The sequence below is a fragment of the Somniosus microcephalus genome, chromosome 17 (genome assembly GCF_052327205.1).
Source record: "Somniosus microcephalus isolate GS21.2 chromosome 17, FLI_Smic_1.0, whole genome shotgun sequence".
Lineage (NCBI taxonomy): Eukaryota > Metazoa > Chordata > Chondrichthyes > Squaliformes > Somniosidae > Somniosus > Somniosus microcephalus.
Genome location: NC_141003.1, coordinates 22,106,259 through 22,118,355, shown reverse-complemented (window position 1 = coordinate 22,118,355; position 12,097 = coordinate 22,106,259). Strand labels below are relative to the sequence as shown.

Below are 12,097 nucleotides of genomic sequence, written 5' to 3'. Positions count from 1 at the left end.
CATTTGGTTACAGGAACGGGAGTAGGCCATTCAGCCCCTTGAGCCTGTTCCACCATTCAATTTGATCATAGCTGACCGGTACCTCAACTCCATTTACCCGTCTTTGATTCATATCCCTCGATACCCTTACCTAACTAAAACCTGTCAATCTTGGTCTTAAAAATTTCAAATAACCCTGCCTTTTGGGGGAGAAAATTTCACATTTCCACTACCCTTTTTGTGGAAAAAGTGCTTCCTTATTTCACTCTTAAATGGCCTGGCTCTAATTAGAAGATTATATCCCCTTGTTCTGGATTTTCCCACCATAGGGAATAGCTTCACTGTATCTACTCAAACAAATCCTTTTATCACTTTAAACACCTCAATTAGATCATCCCTGAACCTTCTCAACTCAAAGGGAATACAACCCAACTTTTATGCAACTTATCTTCATAATTTAACCCTTTAGGCCCTGGTTTTGTTCTCGTGAATCTGTGCTGTAGCCCCTCCCAAGGCCAATATATCCTTCCTGTGATCCGGATGCCCATAACTGAATGCAGTACGCTTGAATGGGGTCTGACCAAGGCTCTGTACAACTGAAGTATAACTTCCTCCCTTTTGTATTCCAACCCCATTGAGGTAAACATTCCAATTAGCCTTTTTGATTACTTTTTTAAAATTCGCTAATGGGATGTGGGCGTCGCTGGCAAGGCCAGCATTTATTGCCCATTCCTAATTGCCCTTGAGAAGGTGGTGGTGAGCCGCCGCCTTAAACCGCTGCAGTCCGTGTGGTGAAGGTACTCCCACAGTGCTGTTAGGGAGGGAGTTCAAGATTTTGACCCAGCGACGACGAAGGATCGGCGATATACTTCTAAGTCAGGATGGTGTGTGACTTGGAGGGGAATTTGGAGGTGGTGGTGTTCCCATGCGCCTGCTGCCCTTGTCCTTCTAGGTGGAAGAGGTCACGGGTTTGGGAGGTGCTGCCGAAGAAGCCTTGGCAAGTTGCTGCAGTGCATCTTGTAGATGGTACACACTGCAGCCACGGTACGCCGGTGGTGGAGGGAGTGAATGTTTAAGGTGGTGAATGGGGTGCCAATCAAACGGGCTGCTTTGTCCTGGATGGTGTCGAGCTTCTTGAGTGTTGTTAGAGCTGCACTCATCCAGGCAAGTGGAGAGTATTCCATCACACTCCTGACTTGTGCCTTGTAGATGGTGGAAAGGCTTTGGGGAGTCAGGAGGTGAGACACTCGCCGCAGAATACCGAGCCTCTGACCTGCTCTTGTTGCCACAGAATTTATGTGACTGATCCAGTTAAGTTTCTGGTCAATAGTGACCCCCACGATGTTGATGGTGGGGAATTTGGCGATGGGAATGTCAAGGGGTGGTGGTTAGACTCTCGCTTGTTGGAGATAGTCATTGCCTGGCACTTCTGTGGCGCGAATGTTACCTGCCACTTATCAGCCCAAGCCCAAACGTTGTCCAGGTCTTGTTGCATCCGGGCATGGACTGTTTCATTATCTGAGGAGTTGTGAATGGCACTGAATACTGTGCAGTCATCAGCGAACATCCCCATTTCTGACTTTATGTTGGAGGGAAGGTCATTGATGAAGCAGCTGAAGATGGTTGGGCCTAGGACACTGCTCTGAGGAACTCCTGCAGTGATGTCCTAGGGCTGTGATGATCGATCTTCAACCACCACAACCATCTTCCTTTGTGCTAGGTATGACTCCAGCCAGTGGAGCGTTTTCCCCCTAATTTCCATTGACTTCAGTTGTACTAGGGCTCCTTGATGCCACACTCGGTCAAATGCTGCCTTGATGTCAAGGGCAGTCACTCTCACCTCACCTCTGGAATTCAGCTCCTTTGTCCATGTTTGGACCGAAGCTGTAATGAGGTTGGATGTCTGTATACTAGCTTATAGTGATTTAGGTACAGGGACACCTAAATCCCTTTGCCCCTCAACAGCCCCATGTCTCTCACCATTAAGAAAATATTCCAATTTGTCTTTCTCAGGTCCAAAGTGGATGACCTCAATCCATGTGCCACTGAAACCTTTATCCATGCCTTTGTCACCTCCAGATTTATGTATTCCAGTACTCTCTTGGCAGGCCTACAATCCACCATAAACTTCACTTCATCCAAAATCCTACTGCCCGTTTCTTAATCCCACACCAAGTCCCACGCACCCATCAACCCTCTCCTCACTGACCTATGTTGCCTCCAATATATAATTCACGCCCTCATGTTTAAATATCTTCATGGCCTCATCCCCTCTCTAGCTCTGTAACCTCCACCAGCCCGCCCCCATCCCTCTGCGCACTCTTGTTTTCACTGGCTTCTTGTGGATTCCCCCTCCCTTTGCCCCACCATTGGCAGCCATGCCTTCAGCCATCCAGGCCCTGGAATTTCCTCCCTAACCCCGCCCCCCCCCCCACCCTCCCCAGCTTCTCCACCTCCCTCTCCTCCTTTAAGACCCTCCTTGAAACCCACCTCTTCAGTGAAGCTTTAGGCTACCCCATCTAATATCTCCTTCTTTGTCTTGGCATCCATTTTTGTCTGATTACGCCTCTGTGACGTGCTTTGGGATGTGTTTATAAGTTAAAGGTGCTATATAATTGCAAGTTGTTGTAATAACTAAGAAATGAAAGAGCTTTCATTTTGCTGCTTTCCTGGCAGATGAAAAGGAAGAAGGCATTCTGGGAAGCATTCTTCTGCCTAGTTTTAAGGTAGCTCCAGTTACCCCTGAAGATCATATAAATCGAAAATATGCATTTAAGGTCAGTGTTTGCATTCCATACATGGTCCCTTCTGTGTGAATTGTGTTCTAAAAACTTAAAGTTGGAGTGCCCAATAGAACAAAACCATTAGAATTTATTTCAGTAGCAAGTATCCAACTCACTTTGTACACTAAGCAGCGTTTCTTTAAACCTATCTATTTTTAGTTATTTTAAGTGAACAAGTGTGAGTTTTGACTGATTTACAATCAATTTTGAAATGCTGGGATGTTTTATAATGAGGGAAGGGAGCCATGTTTTAACCTAGCCGAATGTTAATGTATCATACTGATTAACAAGTATGTAGTGATCAGAAATCCAAAATTCGATTTGTTAATTGTTTATAATAATTTAAAATGTACCCAACAAGGGAGGTCCCAGATTCAACACCTGGAAAATAAATTCTGAAATTATCTCCCTTCAAATTTCAGTATTGTTTTCACCATGATCTCAATTATTAATGTTGCAATTTTGATAGCAAGATGAAATGACCAATGAACTCTGTTCTTTTATAATCTCATTTAAACCTGAACCAACTGTTGTGATATCCAAAAGCATTACTGTAGTTACTAATATCATTGGGATATAACTATTAATATATGTATCTTTATTTATTTTCAACCTGAAATTGTACTTTTGAGCAACTGGTGGACTCTTTAGATGTTTCACAGCTGTTGGAAATTCACTTGAAACAGCCAAGTAAGTATGTTCGATGTTTCTGTTACAAATACCTACCTAAGTTTTGTGTCTGGCTCGAATTGATAGAGTGCTAAACATGCTGATTGGCTCATGTATCACTCACCAAAAGACAATGATCACAAACCAGTATCTGTTTTTCAAAAAAATACTAAGCAGCCAATCAAAACCACTTAATCAGTCAGTGTTGCAATTCGGCTCTCTCCCAACTCTATTTGTGTTCACAGCAAATTACAGTTTCCATTAGACAGTCCAATGCCTCCTGTGATCACAAGCCTACATTTCGTTGTACTGCACTTGTGCACTATCAATGACAATAAAGTGATTATGATTATTATTAAACTTACACTGTTGTGTGTGCTGCAAAGAGGACTAGAATGCCACAGGACTAACAGTTACCTTTTCACTGAGATAATTCAGACTGGAAGCTGCAGGGGCTTCTCACTGTATACTCCTTCTCTCGTGACAGGTGGAAAAAACACTATGCTATCATTATCATTCAGGTTAAAGCTACAGATCAAATTTATTTAAAGAATTTGCACATTACAGAAGAAAACAAAAATGGCAAGATCCTGGTATGAATTCTTAAAAGACTGGTTCAATCTTTGTTGTTTTCTAAGAATTTAAAAATATCTTTTTCCAACATAGGCCAAAAAACTGTGGAGGACACTGACTTTGTTAGACCTCCTGATCTATTTGTGTGTGAGTAAGGCAACGTTTTTGCCTTCCAGCACAGAGCTCATACATTGCCCTAGACACAATCAAAATTGAACAGAAGATATGGTGTAAAGCCTGCTGGATATATACCAGATCAAGAGGCTGTCAATCAATCAAGTACAAAGAGACAATGGAAAAGCTTAAGCATAGAGTCACTTGACAAGCAAATGTTCATACCTCGTCCAGGTGCATCTATTCATTAGCCTTAGGGCAAAGTCTTTGCATCTGCCTGATCTGCAAAACCCTTGGCATTTTGTGTCCGGCAAGGCAAGTTTCATCTTGACATGAGTTACTTCCGAAAAAAACCACACATAAGCTAAATAAAATTAAACTATTCCTCGCACAAAAAAGAACCAATTTCTGGTGTGAAAAACCTGTTCCCAGCATCCCAACTCCACCAGTGCATCCTGCACCCCAGGCTTTAGCCCGAGTGGCACAGCTTCTCTCTCTCTTGTGCATGTTGTACCAGCTGCTGGACTGTCTGTGCCCACCCAGCCCAGTACTCACTTCTGATCTGATGAGATGTAAACCACATGTAGCCAGAAAGGTCAATATATTATGCAAGTGTTTTTTGTTTTCAAATTACACGATTTTGATTTTGCACAACTTTGCCCACTCAATGTTGCTGCCTCTCTACACCTGCCTACGCAGATAACCAAGCACTGTGCCCAACAGCACGATAAAGGAGCTAAAAGTCAGGATACATGTTAACTGCAACAACTGGTGCCCTTCTTTAAGCATTGAGACACAGGCAGGTGGTGGGGAAGATACAGCAGTATTAGGACTCCGGTTAGGAGCAGCAGAATCAAACAGAGGTCACAATACACCTCTTCATTGGTTTTGTTGTAAATTTGTATATTGGAATAACTTTGCCAGAAGAGACTTTCCATGGTAGGCAATTAGGAACAGCGCCAACAAAAGCAAGACATAGAAATCGAGTACATTGGTAGTAATAGATGTGAGAAGCATCGAAAGGCATTGGGAGAGAAAGAGAAGAGCAGAGAAGGAGCCACTTGCAGAAAACATGATGGAGAAAGAGTGAGGGAAGATCAGACACACAGATAGAAGCCACATGAGAAAGTATGTAATAGCCATACAGTGAGAGAGAGGGACACATGTAGAATTAGAGGGGATTTTTTTTTTGAAACCAGTCAATTGAAGATGGTTTTAATATTGCACAGAATTACTGTTTCTACTGTGTACTTTAATATAAGAATAATAGTAATTATGCTGGAATATTTTTCGTAGAGTTGGAAATGTAATATTTCTACTTAGTACTAAGACACTGGATTTATTTCCATTTCCATTTGAGTAATTGTGATTTTGTGTTATCTATACATTGATTTTCTTCTCTCTTTTTTTACAGGAATCACGTAACTTAGTAATCACTGTCATTTCTGATCAGGCTGCTCATCCAAATATGCGGACCTATTATTTCTACACGGAAACAGCCAAGGAAATGGAGTCCTGGATGAAGGCTATGATTGAAGCTGCCCTTGTCCAAACAGAACCTGTGAAGAGGTACATTTGCTGTTTGATTTTTTTTCTCTGCCCCCCCCCCCACACCCCGCCCCCCCCCACCAAAAAAAAAATCAGAAAATATTAAACCAATCATGGAGGAAATTGCATATTTCCAAAACCATATTAGATAGGAATCTCTGAAGGTGGCTTGACTTTGAATTGAATTATTGAATTTGTGTTAGGCTAAGGTTTAAATACCGAATGATTATTACCATTCAAATTAGAGTCTCCTTAAAGGACAATATTAGTGAACTCGTAATGTGATTGGGGAAGGAGGGGGAGAGAGGCAGGGAGAAGAGGACATAATAGCAGGGACATTTCCACTCTGTGCATATTATCCTGATTTATTAGAGTGGCACTGGTGGAAACAGAGATTCCCCTAACCACCCAACCAGAGGAGACATAAGGGCTGATTATGTGATCCTGCATTGATAAGGCTACAATACTGTACATTACTGTCGATACAAATTTTCAGCCTGCACTCCCTGTGAGCAAGGGTGTGCCACATCACAAAATTGCCGAGATAAAGCGACTGTTGATTGAGAGGAAAATTGAGATTTAGTCCTCAGAACAATAGGTTACACTCTGAGTTATTTGGAACTTCCATGTTAACTGTTCTAAGACTAGAATGAAAGGATAATTCACATATTAAAAAATTAACTGAAAATGCTGGAAATCTGAAACAAAATCAAAATATGCTAGAAACAGACAGCAGATCAATCAGCATCACGAAAGAAAAAGGATAGGTTAATGTTTCGAGGGTAACCCTTTATTAGAACTGGTATTTTCACATGTTAGTTTGTGCAACAGTGCTCATTTTACTTGGATCATCTGGATTATATTTGAATTTGATTTCTTCAGCCTGTAAAAGCTGTAACTATTTGTAACACAAGTTCTGATTAGTCCCCTTGGAGGACAAGACCAGGAGGAGAGGGATAACAAAGTGCGGGTGTAAAGGGGGTGGGGCGGAAGAGCGTGATCCAGGCCTAACCGAGGGAGGGAGAAAGTGATCTATCTTCCTGTCTGGATCGCGTTCTTGCTCTCATACCCCTCCCTGCTCTTTTAGACCTGGATCACGTTCTCGCCCACCCCACCACTGTTCTCACTGTGCTACCCCTCACCCCACCACTGTTCTCAACGTGCTCCCCCTCCCACAAGTTCTTGACTTCTCTCCCCAAATTCCTGCCCCCCGCCTGCCCCCGATCTCCTGAGCTTCTCCCCTCCCTCCGAGCTCCTGTCCCTTCGATCTCCTTTCCTCCCCCCGACCCCTTCTCCTCTCCCCACTTCGATCCCCTCGCTTCCTCTCCTACTCCTCTGATCCCTTCTCCTCCTCTCCTCCCCCTTCGATCCCCTCTCTTCCTCTCCGACCCCCTCTGATCCCCTCTCCTCCCCCTTCGATCCCCTCTCTTCCTATCCTACCCCCTCTGATCCCCTCTCCTCCCCCTTCGATCCCCTCTCTTCCTATCCTACCCCCTCTGATCCCCTCTCCTCCCCCTTCGATCCCCTCTCATCTCTGATATTGCGGATCTGACTGGGATTACAACCTCCTGTTGAGTTTCAGTTATGGCTGCATAAGATAGTGAGGCACCGCTGAAGGGCCACTTTGAATCGTTATTCTCTAGTTCTTTCAAGACCTGGTTACAGAGGTACAATATTTGGGGTAAATGCACGGATGCCCACCATTCATCCAAGGTGACCACCATTCAACCAAGGATGGCGATCAAAGTTTTCGCTTCCCAATATCATTTTCTCTGCAAGTGTTCGGGGCCACTGCCACCCCTGAACTCCCGCCCGCTCATTGCAGCATCGGCAATTAGAACCAAATTTGAGCGCTCCCCAAGGATACCCTTTCGATCCCCTCTCCTACCCCATCTTCGATCCCCACTCCTCCATTCCCCCGCCCCCGATTCCCTCTCCTCTTCCCCCCCCCCCCCCCCCCACCCCGCCTCACTGTCGATCCCTTGACCACCTAGGCACGGAGCCGAGGGAAGCGTGGTGGTGCGGGCTGCAGCCACCACACTATTGGGTACTGTGCATGCATGACCAGATCAAGTGCACATGCGCGGTACCAAACAGGTGCGCACGCGCAGAGACTGTTAAAAATGCATCACAAATAATCACTCCAGCCTGAAAACAACAATCACACAGTTGGATTTGTGAATTAAAATGAAGTAAATGGTGTGATATTATCATCTATATCTGGGCAGGGTCTTCATAACTAATAATAAGAAATTTAATTAATTATATAGAATGGAGCAGGTGATCTGTTACTGTTGCGAGATGTGGGAGCCGGTGGACCCCATTGAGGCTCACAGTGATTACATCTGCGACAAGTGTTTGTTGCTAGAGGAACTCCGGCTCCGTATTGAGGTGCTTGAGACCGAGCTTCAGACACTGCGACACATCAGGGAGGGGGAGAAGTTCCTGGACTCTATGTTTCAGAAGGTAGTCACACCTATGAAATTAATTAATTCAGATGTAGTCCATGGTCAGGGACAGGACGGTGTGACTATGAGTGAGGCAGGTACAGGGATCCAGGAGGTAGTGTTGAAGGAGCCGCAGCCCTTGCTCTTGTCAAACAGTTTCGAGATTCTTTCTCCCTGTGAGGGCGGGAGCGGGGACTGCAGGGAGGATGAGCAACCTGGCCACAGCACCATGGAACAGGGGGCCATTCAAGTGGGGGGAGTAAAAAGAAATGTTGTAGTGGTAGGGGATAGTATCATTAGGGGGATAGATAGGGTTCTCTGCAGTCGAGAGCGGGAGTCCCGAAGGCTGTGTTGTCTGCCCGGTGCCAGGGTTAAGGACATCTCTTCTGGGCTGGAAAGAAACTTGGAGTGGGAGGGGGAGGATCCAGTTGTCGTGGTCCATGTTGGTACAAACGACGTAGATAGGACAAGGAAGAAGGTTCTGTTAAAGGAGTATGAACAGCTAGGGGTCAAATTAAAAAACAGAACCTCAAGGGTAATAATCTCTGGATTATTACCTGAGCCACGAGCGAATTTGGCTAGGATGAATAAAATTAGAGAGTTAAATGTGTGGCTCCAAGACTGGTGTGGGAAAAATGGGTTTTGCTTCTTGGGACACTGGCACCAGTACTGGGACAAGAGGGAGCTGTTCCGTTGGGACGGACTTCACTTGGCCAGTGCTGGGACTAGAATCCTGGCGAATCATATAACTAGGGCTGTAGAGAGGGCTTTAAACGAATTAGTGGGGGGGGAGGTTTCTAGAGAGCAAATAATAAAAATGACTACGGAGAAGGTCCTAGACTTAGGTAGCAGTTGGGGAATTAAAAAACAGAGCGTGTCAGGAAGGGACAGAATGTATGGAGTAAAAGGTAAAGTAGTAAAAGGGGAAAAAGCAGGAACTAAGTGTCACAAAACATATTTGAAAGTTCGTTATCTGAATGCACGTAGCATTTGTAACAAAATGGACAAGTTAACGGCACAAATAACTACATATGGGTATGATTTTGTGGCCATTACAGAAACATGGCTGCAGGGTGACCATGACTGGGAATTAAATATACCAGGTTATTTAACAATCAGGAAGGACAGGCGGGGAGGTGGGGTGGCTATGTTAATAAAGGAAGGAATCACTGTAATACAGAGAAATGATATTGGGTCAAAGGATCAGGATAGTGAAACAGTTTGGGTGGAGATAAGGAATAATAAGGGGAAAAAAACACTAGTGGGCGTAGTCTATAGGCCTCCGAACAGTTGCAACTCTGTTGGACGGAGTATTAATCAGGAAATAGTTGAGGCTTGTAATAAGGGAACAGCTATAATTATGGGGGATTTTAACTATCATATTAACTGGACAAATCAAATTGGGCAGGGTAGCCTTGAGGATGAGTTCATTGAGTGTATTAGGGATGGGTTTCTTGAGCAGTATGTAACTGAACCGACCAGGGGGCAAGTAACCTTAAATTTGGTCCTGTGTAATGAGACAGGATTAATTAAAAATGTCCTAGTAAAGGATCCCCTTGGAATGAGTGACCATAACATGGTTGAATTCCATATTCAATTAGAGGGTGAGAAGGTTGGATCTCAAACAAGCGTGCTGAGCTTGAATAAAGGAGACTATGAAGGTATGAGAGCGGAATTGATTAGAGTGGACTGGGAAAATAGATTAAAGGGTAAGATGGTACATGATCACTGGTGTACATTTAAGGAGTTATTTTACAAGTTCCAAAAAATATATATTCCACTGAGGAAAAAAGGGTGTAAGAGAAAAGATAGCCATCCGTAGCTAAGTAAAGTAATTAAGGATAGTATCCGACTGAAAACAAGGGCATATAAGGTAGCCAAATCTAGTGGGAGGATAGAAGATTGGGAAGTCTTTAAAAGACAGCAAAAAATAACAAAAAGATTGATTAAGAAAGGGAAGATAGATTATGAAAGTAAATTAGCAAAAAATATAAAAACAGATAGCAAAAGTTTCTATAGTTATATAAAAAGAAAAAGGGTAGCTAAAGTAAATGTTGGTCCCATAGAGGATGAGACCGGGAAATTAATGGTGGGAAACATGGAGATGGCAAAAACGCTGAACAATTATTTTGTATCAGTCTTTACAGTAGAGGACACTGAGAATATCCCAACACTGGACAAACAGGGGGCTCTAGGGGGGGAGGAGCTAAATACGATTAAAATCACTAAGGAAGTGGTACTTGGTAAAATAATGGGACTCAAGGCGGATAAATCCCCTGGACCTGATGGTTTACATCCTAGGGTCTTGAGGGAAGTGGCGGTAGGGATTGTGGATGCATTGGTAATAATTTTCCAAAACTCCCTGGACTCAGCAAAGGTCCTGGCAGATTGGAAAACTGCTAATGTAACACCCTTATTTAAGAAGGGTGGTAGGCAGAAGGCTGGAAACTATAGACCTGTTAGCCTAACATCTGTGGTTGGTAAAATTTTAGAGTCCATTATTAAGGAGACAGTAACGGGACATTTAGATAAACATAATTTAATAGGACAAAGTCAGCATGGTTTTATGAAAGGGAAGTCATGTTTGACAAATTTGCTTGAGTTCTTTGAGGAAGTAACATACAGGGTGGATAAAGGGGAACCAGTGGACGTAGTGTATTTAGACTTCCAAAAGGCATTTGACAAGGTGCCACACAAAAGATTATTGCTCAAGATAAAAAATCACGGGATTGGGGGTAATATTCTGGCATGGGTGGAGGATTGGCTATCTAACAGAAAGCAGAGAGTTGGGATAAATGGTTCGTTCTCAGACTGGCAATCAGTAACTAGTGGTGTTCCGCAGGGGTCAGTGCTGGGTCCCCAACTCTTTACAATCTATATTAATGATTTGGAGGAGGGGACCGAGTGTAACATATCAAAGTTTGCAGATGATGCAAAGATGGGAAGGAAAGTAGTGTGAGGAGGACATAAACCTGCAAAGGGACATAGACAGGCTAAGTAAGTGGGCAGAGATTTGGCAGATGGAATACAATACTGGAAAGTGTGAGGTTATGCACTTTGGCAAGAAAAATCATAGAGCAAGTTATTATCTTAATGGCAAGAAACTGGAAAGTACTGTAGTACAAAGGGATCTGGGGGTCCTGGTGCACGAAACTCAAAAAGTTAGTATGCAGGTGCAGCAAGTGATCAAGAAGGCCAATGGAATGTTGGCTTTTATTGCTAGGGGGATAGAATATTAAAACAGGGAGGTATTGCTGCAGTTGCACAAGGTATTGGTGAGACCGCACCTGGAATACTGCATACAGTTTTGGTGTCCATACTTAAGAAAGACATACTTGCTCTCGAGTCAGTACAAAGAAGGTTCACTCGGTTAATCCCGGGGATGAGGGGGTGGACATATGAGGAGAGGTTGAGTAGACTGGGACTCTACTCATTGGAGTTCAGAAGAATGAGAGGCGATCTTATTGAAACATATAAGATTGTGAAGGGGCTTGATCGGGTGGATGCGGTGAGGATGTTCCCAATGATGGGTGAAACTAGAACTAGGGGGCATAATCTTAGAATAAGGGGCTGCTCTTTCAAAACTGAGATGAGGAGAAACTTCTTCACTCAGAGGGTAGTAGGTCTGTGGAATTTGCTGCCCCAGAAAGCTCTGGAAGCTACATCATTAAATAAATTTAAAACAGAAATAGACAGTTTCTTAGAAGTAAAGGGAATTAGGGGTTACGGGGAGCGGGCAGGAAATTAGACATGAGTCTAGGTTCGGAACGGTCATGGCCCTGTGGGTAGCGGAGTGGGCCCAGGGGCCGTGTAGCCTGGTTTTGCTCCTATTTCTTGTGTTCTAATTATGTGTTAGATTTCAGGAGATGGTTCTATTCCTGTTCCTGGCTGGGGTGGAGATCACCTTTTACAGAAGGTAAGTACTGTAGAAAATATAGGGACAGAGTGATCTCCTGGACGAGTTTTGATCGCCTAGATGGGTCG

The 12,097-nt window shown here is 43.8% G+C and overlaps 1 protein-coding gene across 12 annotated transcripts in view; it reads left to right on the top strand.

The window, feature by feature from the left end:
* The window catches only part of plekha5 (pleckstrin homology domain containing A5), a 435,482-nt gene that overhangs the window by 302,707 nt on the left and 120,678 nt on the right, over positions 1–12,097 (top strand). For 10 of the 12 annotated variants that reach the window (XM_086010041.1, XM_086010040.1, XM_086010044.1 and 7 more), the window contains 2 exons: positions 2,656–2,756; positions 5,572–5,687. In XM_086010041.1, the coding sequence (XP_085866167.1) occupies positions 2,656–2,756; positions 5,572–5,687 (217 nt within the window). The other 2 variants (XM_086010051.1, XM_086010052.1) reach the window with 2 other exon arrangements.